This window comes from Musca domestica, unplaced genomic scaffold, assembly GCF_030504385.1.
Source record: "Musca domestica strain aabys unplaced genomic scaffold, Musca_domestica.polishedcontigs.V.1.1 15, whole genome shotgun sequence".
NCBI classification, from domain to species: domain Eukaryota; kingdom Metazoa; phylum Arthropoda; class Insecta; order Diptera; family Muscidae; genus Musca; species Musca domestica.
Window position 1 is genome coordinate 13397214 of NW_026712207.1, and position 16609 is coordinate 13413822.

The 16609-nt window shown below is 35.8% G+C and overlaps 2 protein-coding genes across 4 annotated transcripts in view; one reads left to right on the forward strand and one right to left on the reverse strand.

Moving 5' to 3' along the window:
* LOC101898098 (uncharacterized) overlaps positions 1–1819 on the reverse strand; it is a 46195-nt gene extending 44376 nt beyond the window's left edge. The window contains exon 1 of the mRNA XM_005188404.3: positions 1172–1819. Within this exon, the coding sequence (XP_005188461.1) occupies positions 1172–1732 (561 nt within the window). The 5' untranslated portion in view covers positions 1733–1819. The remainder of the gene's footprint in view (positions 1–1171) is intronic.
* A 951-nt stretch (positions 1820–2770) lies between these two features.
* On the forward strand, positions 2771–15863 carry LOC131801247 (TBC1 domain family member 8-like). Of its 3 annotated transcripts, none has more exons than XM_059119686.1 (13): positions 2771–3550; positions 6988–7154; positions 10869–11127; positions 11192–11453; positions 11522–11693; positions 11754–11881; positions 11949–12097; positions 12161–12752; positions 12809–13600; positions 13656–14037; positions 14095–14568; positions 14636–14727; positions 14875–15863. In XM_059119686.1, exons 1-13 carry the CDS (start codon positions 3507–3509, stop codon positions 15187–15189), a joined length of 3828 nt encoding a protein of 1275 aa, XP_058975669.1. In that variant the 5' UTR covers positions 2771–3506; the 3' UTR covers positions 15190–15863. The 3 variants fall into 3 exon arrangements, with proteins under 3 accessions (XP_058975669.1, XP_058975670.1, XP_058975668.1); XM_059119687.1 differs by having other exon boundaries at positions 14104–14568; XM_059119685.1 differs by having other exon boundaries at positions 2772–3550; positions 13656–14568.
* Positions 15864–16609: the final 746 nt, after the last annotated feature.

Here is a 16609-nt window from a genome sequence, read left to right on the forward strand (position 1 = left end):
AAAATTATTTAAGAAAGGATATATTTGTGGAACAAAATTTGGTGGGCCTATTACATTTGTTATTCCCATTTGTCGGACCCCATAAAGGAAATATTCCTTAATTCAATTTCGTTTCAGTTGCGACCGCGTTTCTATAGAAATTAAGATAGAGGCCACGTCAGTCTATAAAGTATTTGTCAAATAAGTTTGCATTATGTCAAGGTGTTTTGAGCTATGCCTACCCACGTTTAAATAGACCCCAAAGAGTAAATCCATTCGGTATTTTTCCAATGGAATTGTCTGAAAATCCACACAAGGAGTTCTTTCTGAGTACTTTAACCCCCGGAAGAGAATTGTTTTTATAGATCCACGATATCGTATGGCCCCCATGCAACGGTTCCCCCCGATATTCGGTGAATTTTGCCAAATTTTTCAATGAGATTGTGTGAAAACCCCCACAAGGAGTTCTTCGTGACTACTTTAGCCCCTAAAAGAAAATTTTGTATGTAGGTCCACGATATCGTATAGCCCCCACACAACGGTAACCCCGATATTCGGTATTTTGATGTTTTTAGGGACATTATTCACCAGAATTGTTTCAAATTTGGTACTATATTCACCGAAATTGTTTGAAATTTCGTATTTGAAGTTCCTAATAGGTATTACAACCTGTGACAGAAAATTTTCTATGCAGGTCCAGCTCTTCGAATAGCCCCGATATAACGGTACTTTCCTATATTCGGTATTTTGATGATATTAGCAACATTATTCACTGGTTTTTTAAGTTCCGTATTTGAATATTGAAATGGCTTATGCAAAAGCTGTCTATGCAGGTCCACGTCGTATAGACCCTAATTTGACGGCTATATTTGGTATTTTTGAGATTTTTACAGAATTTTTAACGGTTTTTATTTTTTTGAAAATTTTCCAATTTGTTCCAAATGGTGGAATGTATGTACTTTAGTTCGGCCGACTAAACTTACTGTTTTTTTACTTGTTAGTATTATAATTTTGACGTATTGGGTTTATGTATAATCTCGTTTTTCTTTTCTGTTAATATACAATCGATTTATAGACATGTTTTACACATCATGTTCGATCCACATGTAGAGGTCTCTTATCCCTAGTCCCAAGTTATAATCTCATTTTAAATCATTCAACTCTCTCATAAAAAAACAACTTGTTTACTTACAATTCTGGGCGTTGGAACATATAGCATTTCCATGCTACATTCTGGGCTGGCCAATTGAGGTCTAACATTATTCCTGACAGCTTCCTGTTCCTGTTCTTCGGCATCTTCTTCTTCCGATTCCCCAGGTGGACTTTCTAATTCGACGGCATTTGCATGAACCGCATATACATTTTTCATATCATGAACATATTCTCCCATATTCCGTTGAAGATTCAAATATTTCTCGCGCAACACAGCATGACGTTTTAAATCTTTTGGCGAACGCTGTGGCACTACACAGGTTAGGTATGGATCTGTTTCTTTACATTTGGCATTGCGACAACGTTTGGTATAGATATTTGTCTGGGTTCGCCGATGTATTTTACGTATTTCATCTTCCAGTGTTAGGGGTTTTCGATTGTCGGACATTTGTGGACTATCACAATATCGATCGTAACCACAATTTTCGGTACGCCATTCAGGATGTTGCGGCTTTAGAGGTTCTCCCAAAAATGTCCTCACTTCATGAGGATTTTTAGTGGGACTCTGGCTGGCATTGAGCGGAACGAATTTTTTGTACATTGTAATTTGGGAATTTCGAAATCACTTGTAAAATAAAATTTAAATAAAATTTTTAGAAAAAATATTTTCAATAATTCTTTGATGATGATGGGAATTTCAAATGTGTTATGATTAAAAAATAATAATAATAATGAGTGATAAAGACTGTTATATTTAGGAGTTACAAATTTTAAACTTATTGCTCCGTTCCAGAACCTGTAAGAATTTACCCATTACGAGCTTCAAATACGAAATTTTTAATAATTCCGGTAAATACGGTCGCTAGAATCATAAAAATACCGAAGGTACCGTTATATGGGAGCTCTACGAAAACGTGGACCGACATCGCCCATCTACGAACTTAACCTACCTACTGGTAAACTATATATGTATGCGAAATTTTCCTTCGAAGGATAGAGAGATTACAACAGACGAACATCGCTAAATCGTCTTAGAATTTTACGCTGATCCAGGATATATATACTTTGTAGGGTCTTTCATGAATATTTCAAAGAGTTACAAAGGGAATGACAAAGTTAATGTACCCTCCATAGAATGGTGGAGGGTATACAAATAATTTATATATTTCAATTTTTAGTCAGATTATAAGCATTCTGTAGTATATCGTACCATTAGATAATTAACTTTTCTCAATAGAAATTTCAAAAATTTCGATTTTCCCCATAATTTAAAAACGTAACGTATCCTTTGCGTAACCGCCTTTTTTTATTGCTCTCTAAAAGAGCAAATTCTCACTGCAGAATTTTCATATAAAAATAATTTTCATTTAAAACAAAAACAATAAAACTCAGTGATAAAACTATGCTCTAAATAGTTCCACTTTTGCTTGTACTGAGTTATTTATATTCAATAATTTAAAATAATTAATTCCTTAGATAATTATTTATTTGGTTATCTTTTATAATCGAAGTAATTCATCTGTATTGCTTCATGACCAAAAAGTCGATAGCAAACAACATCGATTACAATTTTTCATCGATAGTCGCCGAGAAAACAAAACAAAAATAAAGCAAAAAGAACAACACAAAGAAAAGGAAGTCGCAAAACGAGCAGTTTGCAAAAACAAGTTAAAAACTAATATATTCGCAATATTTATTCAATACTAATCAATATTACTACTGAAGTATTAACAAATTAGTTGATAAAAGAAAATGGTTTGTGATATTTCCATGCATCGGAATGTAAACAGAAAACAAAGTGTAGGCAAAATAAATCAACTCCAAGTTACATAGAATCGGACAGTGGATCAAAACGAAATTTGGGAAAACTATTCGAAGAGAAAACAACGCAAAGAGGAGTCTTTTCAAGAAATCAGTCTTTGGAGTGTGTTCTGTGAATCAGAATTTTCTCATCGTTGTGTGTTTTAATGTGATACTTTGCTTTTCCATGGCATTGTGTTTTTTTAACTAAGCCATTACAACTTCAAACCACTGTGTGTATTTGACTTTTTAAAGTAATAAAGCAACAACTAAAAAAAAGTGTTGGGAAAGAACAATACCCCAATTCTAAAGTTAGTTTTGCACATAAAAGAAAGAAAATCAAAATAGTGCGAGAAATAAAATACACAAATAGCTCCAAATACAAAAGAAATTCTGAGCGATTCACAAAACAATAACAACAACAGCGACAATTGCAAATTAATTGGAACTAATTGTTGGAGAGCAGACAATTTCCAGCCATCTGTTTGCTTGTTTGTGCAAAGTTACTTGGCTACTGTGATTTCTGAATTCCATAACATCATCATCAACCCGAGGGACGTACATGCGGCAACATAATGTGGATAGAACCTAAAGAACTTCTATTACCTTCGGCATTTTGGTAAGTTGGGCAATACTTTAATCTGGTGGGTAGGCGTACATGCAAAATATAAACAATAAAATGAAACCCCCCATTATTGATAAGAAAAATTCTAACGAAAATTTTCAAAGAGGGGGGTAAGAGTGCTAAAGGGTGCAAATAAATTCACAAGTGTTTTATAAGTTGTAAAACAGATTTGTTATTTGTGAACGAGTCGAATGGCATTTGTTTATATTTTTCTATGGATCTCACATCTATTTTGGTGGAGCCAGAGGTAGCACCCAACATGGGGCCAAGTGAATAAAATCGTCATTGCGTTTTGTTGTGTTGTACTCTGTAATTTGCGAAAATTATGAAATTATCAATTTCCCACAACTGTTTGTTAAACTCTAATTTATTTAAATGTCATTTCCGTTCATCAGTTTAAGGTTTCCAATTAGAATGTGATAAGAAATACAGCTCAGTCCAATGATGGTCCCTACAGTTGTTTCTAAAAAAAATGAAATGAGCCTTTGAACGATTTTACTTTGCCTACACCGATGCTTCAGAAATGTTATTCGCAATGCAATATTTTTGCTCTACATAACATACATAATTGGAAAAGGATATTCCATTGATGAATCACTTTATCCTTATGTAAACGATAAGACGTTTCCATTCCATTTAAAATATTCCAATATAGGCGGGACTCTCACCCAAGTATAAAAAGTTCTAGGTCGATTAGAAATGTTCATTTTTTTGTCTGTCCGATGAATTTACAATGCAATAGTCGACTAGACAAGCAAAAAAAAAACATTAAGTTCGCCCGAGCCGAACTTTTAATACCATCCACCTTTGGGTAAAGAAAACATTTTTATATAAAAGTATCTGAATTCAAACGTTTTAGATAATCCTGTTGAACTTTTTAAAAACCCATAAAGTGGATGAGGCCGTTATATGGGGGTCATACCAAAACGGGAACCTATATGGGCAATTTTATACTTCGAGGATTGTCATCTACCAAACCTTCTTAAATACCAAATTTGAATTAAATACCAAACAATTTCGTGGGTAAATGTTAATGGGATTATCAAAATACCGAATATCGATGGGTATTGTTATATGTGCAATATAGTACTCTGCCACCGAAGCTAGAACCCATTACGGACTAACAAATACCAATTTTTAGACAAATCCGTGGAAATTGTGGCGAAAATCATCAAATCGCCGAATATCCGCAGGTAACGTTATATGGCGGCTATATCTAAACCTGGACCGATATGTCTCATTTTCAATACTAACAATCCTGGAAACAATACAAATGCTTGTGTAAAATTTTTAAGCTCTATATCAAATAATTTGGGTTGTATCGTGATTTCAACAGACAGACGGAAATCGTTAAATCGAATTAGAATTTTATGCTTATCATGAATATACAGGGTGAGATGAAAAAACTGCAACCAACTTCAGACTGCTGTCATTTCTAAGCCACTCGTCCGACAGCTGTTAAAATTATTCCAGCGACAGCATATTATATTGTTTACAAGCGTACAAAAGCATTTTAGTGAGTTTTCCAGAAAAAAGTTATTTGTAATGGAATTCAAGCGTGATAGCGTGATTTCTTTATATTTGGCTGGAAAACCACAAGAAAACCGTTAGGGCACTCCAGCATTTAAATGTGAATAAATTGTCTCGTACCATTGCTCGTGTCCGTGATACTGGTAGCGTGGCCCGACGTCAAGGAAGAGGACGGAAGAAAACAGCAACATCAGCAGAAATGGTTCGAAAAGTAAAGAAGCGACTTGATCGAAACCCGCGTCGCTGTGGCCGAAAAATGGCTCGCGAGCTGAACATATCGCAATATTCCATTCGGCGAATATTGAAAAATGAGCTCGAGTAAAGGCATTAAAATTCCAAAAAGTGCAAGAACTCACACCGCAACTGAAAGAAAATAGACTCAAAAGAGCTAAAGAGTTGCTTTGCTTGGCGGAAAGTGATGATCTGCCGAATTTGGTTTTCTCCGATGATAAAATATTCGTTGTCGAGCACTTTGTAAACAAACGAAATGATCGTGTTTACTTGCCAAAGAGGTCAGCTGTAAATGGAAACCTTCGGTTTGCCACCAAAACTCAAGCCGATGGTCGCTCTACGCTCGTATTAATCGATCGCGAAAATTTTCTGTAGGTTGTATTAAAGCCTTGGGCACGCAAACATTTTGGCCACAGACCTTGGACATTCCAACAGGAGGTTCCTCGCATCATTTCCAGCACACAATGACCACAAATCTCCGGATACCAATCCATTGGACTATTGTGTCGGGAGTATTTTGGAAAGCAAGGTTGGCACTAAAAAATAACAAAGTGTCGATCACCTCAAGCAAGCGCTTCGCGGGAATGTGACAATATATCGCATATCAACATTCGGGCAGCGTGTGACGGTTTCATTGGCGTTTGAAGGCCATAATTCGTGCAAAAGGTGACCAATTCGAGCAATTCTAAATTTATTCTAAAATTTGATGCTATTTCAGAAATTTTTTGCATTCATTCAATAAAGTTAAAAGAAATTATGGCGTTTGACTTTTTTGCAGTTTTTTTATCTCAACCTCTATTTGCAAATTTTTGTAAAATGTGGAAATATGTGTGAGGTATTCCATTACCCGAAGTATTCCATTTCCCTTTATGATATCGAAGAAAATTGTAAAACTAGTATATTCTTGCAGGTACTCGAACAGAGCAGACCTTTGGCCAATTCATAAATACTGTAAAAAAATTAAATAAATCTGACAAGAAAAAATTGTGCTTAAATTCTGTAACAACTGCGTGTTGTTTTGTCTCTTAAAATTGTATAGAAGTCAACGGGAAAACATGTCCTCATCACAGGGAATGCTTTGTCCGCTGGGTGACGACGAACACCTTTTGCGGGGACCCGGTGTTTACATTACAAATCCCCGCCACATCAGCTTTGTTAAGAAAATGTTTCCAAATTTTAGGCCACGTGAAAAAGTCTGTCAAGAATGTAAAGCCATGGTTGAGAAAATTTACAAAATTAAATATAAAAGAGCAATGGAATTGCGTAAAAGTCATTCATCTACATCTTCCTTGCCAAATGTCTCTGATGTTTCCAAAGAAACAATTACGGAAACATCTACTGAGGATAGTGATCAACCGACAACCAGTCGTGAAGCTGCCGAGAGGCAAAAAAGACGTGAAGAGGCAAGAAATAATGAAGAAAACATGCCTGGCATTAATGTTTTGCGGGGAAGACGTTTGCCCCACATTCAACCGGCACCTAGACGACAGCAGGCTGTGTATTTGAATCCTGATATAATGAATATACTGCTAACAGATATACATGGCGGATGAGTACATTCTATAGAGGATTTTAAATTGTATAAGTCTTTTTGATATTTTAAATGTTTTTAAGCATTAAATAAAATTTACCAAAATCTTTAATGCCTACTCTTCCAATTCTTTTTTCAGGATTGCCGAAAAACATTCCAAATATTTTGTGCTGCAAAAACGCCGAGGCCATGGCGAATCACGTGGTTTGGGATCAATATTGGTTGGAACATTTGACAGTGTGTTTGACACCAAACCGGCACCATATCGAATCCTTCACCAAACACCGAATTCTGAAGTTTCATATGGTGAGTACCCTGTTGGATCTGAAAAGTGCATTTGAAATTCTCAAAGAATAGTTATTTTCATTTCGAGTACAACTGTTATCAGATGCTAGAATTTTGAAAATTTTACCTATAATTCACATATACAAATGCACCTCCGACATAGCTGAGGACGGCCTGCGGTACTTCCTCAGAATTGGTTGATTTTTAAAATTTTTCTAAAAATTTTGGTTGAAGTGTTCTTTCTTCCTAGAAAGCAAAAATGAAAGGAAGTCCCAATTATGAAATTGTCCGTATTGCTTTCGAGATATTGCAGTCATTCCCTTGTTTCTATTATTACCGTGTCCTTCTAAGGAAGTTACCCTTAAACCGAAGAAGGGGCTTCACCAAGAGTTTAATTTTAATTGAGAATCCTTGACTACGTTGGAGAGAGACACATTTTCAAAGCGAATGGGTTTCACCGAGAGATCCATAGAAATGGCAATGGGATAAAACTCAAATATATAACCCTTTCCTCAAGGCCAAATCAGTATCTGTTCTGTTAAATTAATTGAAACATTTTCAGATTTCATATGCCATTTTACCGTAACCAAATATTATTCTTTTGTTCGTTCGATAAAGTCATTGTCCGTTGATAGATATACTTTTAAGACAGCTAAAAAACCAAATGCGTTATATGTATGGTTGTATGCATACATCGACATTTTTGGTTAAATTAAATGAAATGGTATTGTTAAAAATATATTAAAAATGAGTAAAAACAATGAATACACAATACCATACCGAATTAAAATATAAGGTAAATATCTCGAAACTCTCAAGCATATAGGGAGCAGTTTCAATTGTAATCAACGGCTCATCAATAAGTGCAACTTAAGCAGACTTTAACATAACACTGAACTTAGGCTGTCAAGATAGTATATGCTGCATACTACACATACAACTTGGTTGAAAGTGTCGTGTTTTCCTGGCAGAGATCTTTTCTATCATTAAAACGGCAGATTAAACCCATGGAGAATGAAATAACTGAACCGGTGACTATATATGTCAATTCCGATGCAGTTCTGAGGTGTAGAATGGCACACTACTCTCCGGCCTTGCTGGGTGCCTGGTAATTGTAATATTGAAGGAAATGTCTATTGACATCATAAAACCTCTTCTTTGTCATTTTACCAGAGCATTGCAACTTCTCTTCAGGGAGAAAGCCAAAGCGAGCTGGTACAACGAACCATGGTGCAAGGCATCCAAACATCAGTTTCTATCAACGTTGCCGATAACAATATGGATATTACTCTACTGCAATATCCGATCAAGAACATCCAAATAGAATAATTCTAAGGTCTAATACTACAGGCTACGTGAAGATGAGGAGGAGAGTGAAACGATTGAACACCTATTATGCCACTGACCTGCTCTATCAAGGGAAATAATACGAGCTGTGTGCGCATTCCGACACGACAAGATTTAAAACTTGACTATTCGACTCTTTTCCCCATAATTTTTAAAGCCTCAGCCATATGGCTAGAGAGGGTATATATCATTTGATACGGCCAAAACGTGCCTCATCAAAAAAAAAAAAAAAAACGGTTTTAGACACTAGGTCTCTTTGGACCAACTCTCGAAGAAACTATCCGATTTGATCCAAACATCATAATATTTTGACAGACTTAGATCGAGTTCGGAGATGGGCAATATCGGCCCACTCCTTCTGGTACCTCCCACACTAAATATCAACATTTTCAAAGAAAATAATTTACTGCATAGAAAGGGAAAGGATAATCCGATTTTGCACCAACTTTGCGAATCCTAATATTTGCATCAGTGCTAGGTCAGGTGCGAAAATGGGCAATATCGGTCCACTCCATCAAGTACTTCCCCCACAAAGGGTCAAAATTTGGAATAATTATAATTCTTATAAAATGTGATGTAATAGTTCGATTGTCTTCAAATTACACACATCACAATATTTTTATTAATACATGGGCTGGTATGAAGATGGAATATATCAGTCTACTCCTTTTGGTACCTCCCCTACAAAGGATCAAAATTTTGAAAATTCATGAAGCTCATAAAACCCGATATTAACATCCGATTCCATTCAGACTTGGCACATCTCAATATTTTCACCAACACAAGATCTGTTACAAAGATAGTAGAGATCGGACTATTCCTACTGGTACCTCCCCCACAAAGGCTCAAAGTTTTGAATAACCAAAACGATCATAAAATCCGAAATAAACATTCAGTTCTCTTCAAATTACACACATCAAAATATTATTATTATTAACCCAAGGTTGGGTGTGAAGATGGAATATATCGGTCCACAAAGCGTCAAAATTTTGAACAGCCATGAAGCTCATAAAACACGAAAATAACATCCAATTCCATTCAGAGTTGATACATCTCAATATTTCCATCAAAACAAGATCTGTTATAAAGATGGTAGAGATCGCACCATTTCTTCTGGTAATTCCCCCACCTAAGGTTCAAGATTTTGAAAAAGCACACGCTCAAAGAAAGTGATATAACTCTCTTTTAATTTCACACATCTTAATTATATTAGATGGACTATGAAAATGGAATACTTCAGTCGACTATGTCTGGTATCTCACGTCCATTTTAATATTTTCTAAAAATTATTACATATCTCATAAAGAGAAAGAAGTAACCCATATAGTCCAAACTTGGTACGTCGCAATATTTATATCATATTTATTTAGGTCCCCTATGAAATGGACAATATTGGCCCATTCCTTCCATGGAGTAGGTTCCATGGGGGGTCAACAATTTGAATAAACATAACACAAGTCAAAATATATTTTAATCAAATATTGACTATACCGACAAATAGTTTTTTACTTATTACTAACCAACATCCATTCAATTGTAACCTAACCTACCACAAATTTATTCAGCTTGTATCTAAATACAAGATTCTTTTAAGAAACGCTTACTCTGAAAGTAAATGAAATACAAAAAAATAAGTTCGAGAGAGGAAGCTGTGGAGAAACTATAACATTTCCCATTCATCTCCTCGTTTCACTTTCACAGGCCAACAAAAATGTATTTTAAATAATATTTTTAATTGCCACTACTAGTCTGTATCACCTAATCTCTACGAGATAATGCGATTGTTTTTTCTTTCATGATCAAAGACAGATGTTCACCCTCACCGAAATACCTTGGACCAAGTTAAAATGTATATTTCACATATTTATTTTACTACGCACTTTTTTTATTCATTTTTTAATCAATTACTTTCCATTCTCACTTCTAAACAAATAAAAAACGTTCTACTTTGATAAGTCATACAATATGCAAGCTGTGTTTTTCTTCTTTTTCTATTGATTTCAAAACAAAATTATATTTCACTTTCAAGCTACAGATGAAAAACAAAGAAGAACCGCATGATTAGAATTTTCATGATCATAGTAGCTAATACTAATAGATGAATTACAAGCATATGAACAGTGGTGTTCAAAAGTACTCAACAAAAATTAAATCCCTTTTTGCCATAAGTTCACCAAAATTGTAAGGAAAAATTCACTTAAATAGTGATAATGCACTAAAATTTTTATGGAGATGCTTTTTCTTTCTTTAGATATTTTATATTTAGAAAATACCTTTTGTTAAAAAATGGTTTACGCAAATCTTAATAAATTCACAAAAAAATGATAGAAATATAATCAATATTTTTACAATCAAAAAACAATTTTAAAATATCTCTTTTTTTTGCAGAAATCGCCATTGGTGTCAACCAAGAAGAAATCTACAAAGACTGGGATTGGTTATCCAAAAATCTTTTCAAAGTCCTAAATGAAATGGAATGCGAAGAGGAGATAACAAATTTTACCATATGTAAAATTAAATCCCTGTACACGCAAAACAATCAGGATGAAACAGGAGATTCGGCTGATTTTAAAGTAAATCAATCGAAATTTCGACAGTATTTCAATATGCCCGAAGAGGAACAATTGGTTAACTATTATTCGTGCACGTAAGTATGGGATTATAATTTTAATGGATGTGAAAATCCTGTAATTCTTTAATTTCTATTTCAGTTACATTAAAAATAAAATACCACGCCAAGGCCACTTGTACATCTCTCTAAATCATGTGAGTTTCTATTCATATATGTTGGGTCAAGAAACCAAACGGAGTATACGTTTTACGGAACTTGAAGAATTATCGCTCTATGGCAATACAATCTATTTGAAAACCAACAATAAAATGCAATATAATTTTACCATACTATTTGATCATGTTGAAGCCTATGAACTTATAGAGCAATTAAATAAAATGGCCATACAACGTATTATACAGGTGAGTAGCATTTTTGTGTCATTAATGGACAATACAATGAGGGAAATTATATTAATTTTTATTTTTAGGATCCTGATAGTCCAATTATCGATCAAGAATCCTCATTGCTGCAACGATTTGGTCGCAGATCTTCAAAGAAGCCAGCATTGTGTAGTGATTTGACTGCCAGACAAAAATCAGAAGAGTATCGTATGTATTTCCGTTTGCCACAGAGGGAAATAATTGATGGTACCATAAAAGGTTGGTATTTGAAACTACGTTTCTTTTCAATAAAATACCACAAAAAAATTATATTTTCAGCAAACTTATTTACACCCTACTCGAAGCGCTATGTGCCCGGCAATATCTATCTTTCCACAAATTTTATTTGCTTCACAAGTGATACCAAGGGATTTGTCAGTGTCGTTATACCCTTAAAGGTTATTAAGGTAAATATCCCCGATATCTTTTTAAGAAAAAATATTTGATTAAGATCTTCATTCTCGTTCCCTGCAGAGTGTGGAAAAGAAAGATGATGGCGGACATCGCTATGAAAATCAGATTGTTATAACATCCTCGGAAAATGTGCCCTTTGTCTTTGCTCAAATTGTAGATCGTGATGTTTTAATAACAAAAATCACCAATTTGCTTTCAAAATTCCATGTGTAAGTTTAAAAGCTACTCAAAAATAAGAAAAGTCCGAATAAATTAATTTTAATTCTTCACAGTCCCGCCAGAAATGAACGTCCCAAATATGATATCTCCTGGAGCAAACAATCGGCCCTGATCAACACTTTTAAAACACAATTTTCCCCAGCCATGCAGGAGAAACAAAATCAAAAAATTGCCCGCTGGGAATCACATTTCCGTGACTATGGTCGTGGCATTTCAATGTTTCGCACTACCGATGTTATAAATCTCATTGCCGAGGGTGTTCCCGATCATTTGCGTCAAGAAGTTTGGCTAATATTTTCCGGAGCCATACACGAGAAAGATATGCACCCGGGTTTGTATGAGGACTTGGTCGAAAAGGCTGCATGCATCAAACAATCATCGACTCATGACGAAATCGAAAGAGATCTACGTCGTTCACTGCCCGAACATCTTGCCTTTCAGAGTGAAGATGGCCTGGGGGCATTGAAACGCGTCCTGCAAGCCTATGCCTTGCGAAATCCCCAAGTGGGCTATACCCAAGGCTTGAATATAATCACATCTGTATTTTTGCTGTTTTGCGATGAAGAAAATGCCTTTTGGTTGTTGGCCAGTTTGTGTGAAAATCTACTACCTGACTATTATAAGGATAAAGTTGTGGGAGCTCAGGTGGGTGAAAGTCACACATTTTAAATAAACAATCACCTATCTCCTTTCATTTGCAGATTGACCAAGGAGTCCTCAACGAGCTAATTAAAATGTACCTACCCGAATTGCACGAACATTTGGATTCACTGGGTACCATCAAGATGATAACAATATCCTGGTTCCTAACGATATTTATCAGTGTGATTTCCTATGAGAGTGCTCTACACATTATAGACTGCTTCTTTGTTGACGGTGCAAAGATTATTTTCATAATTGCACTGCAAATTCTCGAATGGAACAAGGAACAGCTTTTGAAATGTCAGGACGATGGTGAATCAATGATGTTGCTGTCAACATTTTTACAGGGTATTTATAATCCTGATTATCCTTCTCCGCTGGAAAATGAGAAAAGGAAATTCCGACGCACACAAACCGTTCAAACGCTCATCCATGAAGCCTACACGAAATTTAGCCACATAACGCTGCAGAAGATCGAAGAGCTGCGCAACAAACATCGTCGCCTGACCATGCGTAAATTCGATTTGGACAATGAGGAGACAATTGTGAAATTCCATGCAGAAAATCCCTATTTCGACAAGGATGAACTGCGATTGCTGCTGTCCATAATACGCGAAGAGAAGAATGCTTTTCGCAAAGCTCATTTGCAAAAGATACAAGCTCAGGTCGGTGAATCTCCCATTTTAGTGCCATCCCCATCAACAAGCCGTCCAAAATGGGGCTTTAATGAGGGCAACTGTAGCCGGGCCGAGGCCTATGGTGTAGACTTTGATACATTCCGTGTGTTGTTCTATGAACTGATGCCTTGGAAATCATGTGTTACCATCGATTTGGCTGAAAAAATATTTAGGGTATGAAAAATCGCAGAAAAGAATTTACCTTTATTCACTTTGTTTTATTTTGCAGCTAACGGATAAGAAAAGTACCGGAACTTTGGAATTTGCCCAGCTCATAAACGCGTTTGGTTTGCTGTGCTCCAAGAAATACACGGAGAAACTGAAACTTTTATATATTTTGCATTTACCGCCTCTGTTGTCCAAGGCTGAAATTGAACAGGTACGTAGACCCAAGACAAAGACCAAAGATGATGCCGAGGAGGCCATTGAGGCGGAAGACTTCTTTGAGGAAGAAGCTTCTGAGTCGATTGAGGCCTTGCCCTCGCCCACGGACAACAACTTTGACGAAGACGATTATGCTCTGATAACGGCCACAAGAAGGCTGCACGATTTGGCCGGTATATCGGGTAGTACGTTTATGGATATACTGAGACCACCGAACAATCAAGCGGGTAATTCAAACGCCTCATCGATGGCAGTAAATGCAAGAACATCAACATTTTATGTAGATCTTTCAGAAGATGAAATAAGCATGCCTGGCACCAGCGGAGGAGCAATGGGTGGTGGTGGTGGTGGCGAGGGCAGTGCCCTTGTTGGCGGTGGCTCAAATTCCCATAACGGCTCAGCAGCAGCCGCCCTATCTCCACTGCGGCAGCAAGGTCGTTTCGAGTCCATTGATACCTTTTCGGACATTTCCGATTTGGGTGTGACCAAGGTAACACCTCCCCAACTCAATGTTGAAACAATTTCGAATTTCTCACAAATCAGTGATCTGGTAATGGCCACAAATGTCAAAATGGAACGAAACGATTCGAATACGGACACCAAAAGTTTGGGTAGTCTGAGAGCTCTGTTCGATCAGCCCGATGGTAGTGGTTCGCCCAATAAGCAAATACCTAATATGAAAAAGGCCAATTTTCAAATATTATGGAGAAGTATTCATGAGATATTGGGAGCATCTGATGCTGATATGAATAATGCCTGTAAGTAGATGCAAATTTAGATCTATCGTTGGAATCATCACTCGATATTTTTTGTTGTTGTTTTTAGATAAAAATCTCATTGAAATGGGAAATTGTAATTTGAAAAAAGAATCCAGTCTGGAGAGTTTTACACAACTGAACTTAGGTGGAAATGAAGAGGTATGTAAAGAGGGTGAAATCTGCAAGTTTCCATTTATGGTTTATGTTTAAAATATTAAGTTCAAATTGGATGCTGTATCAAATTCCAATTGAATTTGGTCAATTGTGTGTATCTTATTGAAAACATATATTTTTCAATCTTTACAGCCCGACTCAAATGGCAACCCAACCACACCATGTGAACCGCCCGGTACTACAAAACTTTTCATGGTTTTGGAAGAGGAGTTGAGACAAGCACGCGGAGAATCAAATTCATCATCAAATCAAAAGTCCAGCAAAAATACGAGCAGCAGTAATAGTTCCATTGACTATGATTATTGGGAGATATCCATTAATCAATTCATTGCCACAGTTTTAAATGTAAAGTCCATAGTAAAGGGTTTCTACACACGAACGCCCATCAAAGAGAATATAGAGAAAATGCAAAAGAACCGACGCAAGTGTATACCAACGAGCTACTAAATGTATTTACTATGCGAAAAAATATAGTTGGATGAACAAAAAACTGCTGGCAAACTCATTATGTTTTGAAAACAAAAAAAAAAACAATTAGTTTTATAAGGATTTCAAAAATTATGTTTTTGCAAATATCTTGTGTTTTATATAGACGTATTTGATAAACAACAATTATTTAGCTTTAAATTTTCTCAAATGTTATTGCTAAACGAATAGTTCATGTGATCAATATTATTTTCTCATACACAAATGTATTTATATATAATTTTTTTATTATAACATTTTTCTATTTTACTTTCCACACTATTTTGGCATGAAATGTCACACAATATGAGTAGATATTAGGTGATCTTTACTGGGCATTGCTGTGTAAATTTTGAAACAGATTGCCTTTCAAATTTAACACAATTTTTGCTAGCCATTCGAAAAGTTTGGAACATCCTAATAGTACGGCCTCATTTAGTATTGAAGATAAAGAAATTGAACTGAATTAATGATTTTTGGTTGGACGATTTTTTTTTTTTCAAAAAGTGTGAAAAGTATAAAATAATTGATATTTATTTGAAGAGAACTCAAAAAAAAAGAAACAAAATATATTTCATAAATTATATAGATATATATACACAATATTCAATATTATTATCTAAATATTATTATATAATAAACTAATTACAAAATAATCATATTCAAATGAATTCAGTGGACGAGCACAAACATCTGGACAATTAAATGGAGCTCAGTAAGTATCGAAATGTTAATCGACAGATATCATCTAAATGTGTATTAGAGAGTAATGTTTGAAATATTAGTCATTATAATTTAATGCCTGAAAAAATAATAATTGCGGGAGATGTATGAAGAGACGAAATGGCAAGCAAGGCGCCATTTTAGGAATGAAAGAGAGAAAGGAGACGATCTCTATTGAATCCTATATTAACTTTTGTTGACTATGGCCATTCTTCTTAATAACATGTTTTGCAGCAAATGTATCCTCAACATTCTTACCGCTCTTCCTTCTTACTCAAAGATGGCCACAACCCATCTAACATTTTATTCCGAATTCTGTTGTTGCTCGACCTGAATTCTCTCAATCGGGTTCTCTCCTGCAGTCCAGTCTCAAAAAGGGTTGGGTCCACAACGAGACTGGAGTTAGGTGAGTAGGTTTGGGTGGACAGCGAAATAGGTGCAGCGTGTCATGTGGACCTGTGCCACAAGCTGGGCAGATATTCTGCACATCGCTGTCTAACCGGCTCTCAAGGAATTAAGGCGGCTGCATCATCCGGATCTTAACAAAGACAAAACTACTCGGGTTTGTCGGGGCAGCACTCACTGTTCAGCTGCGACGGGAGGGGGGTGACCCCCCAGTACAGTATATCCTTCAATAACTTCTGAGACCGCGTTAGAGTGAATACGCACCGATAAGACC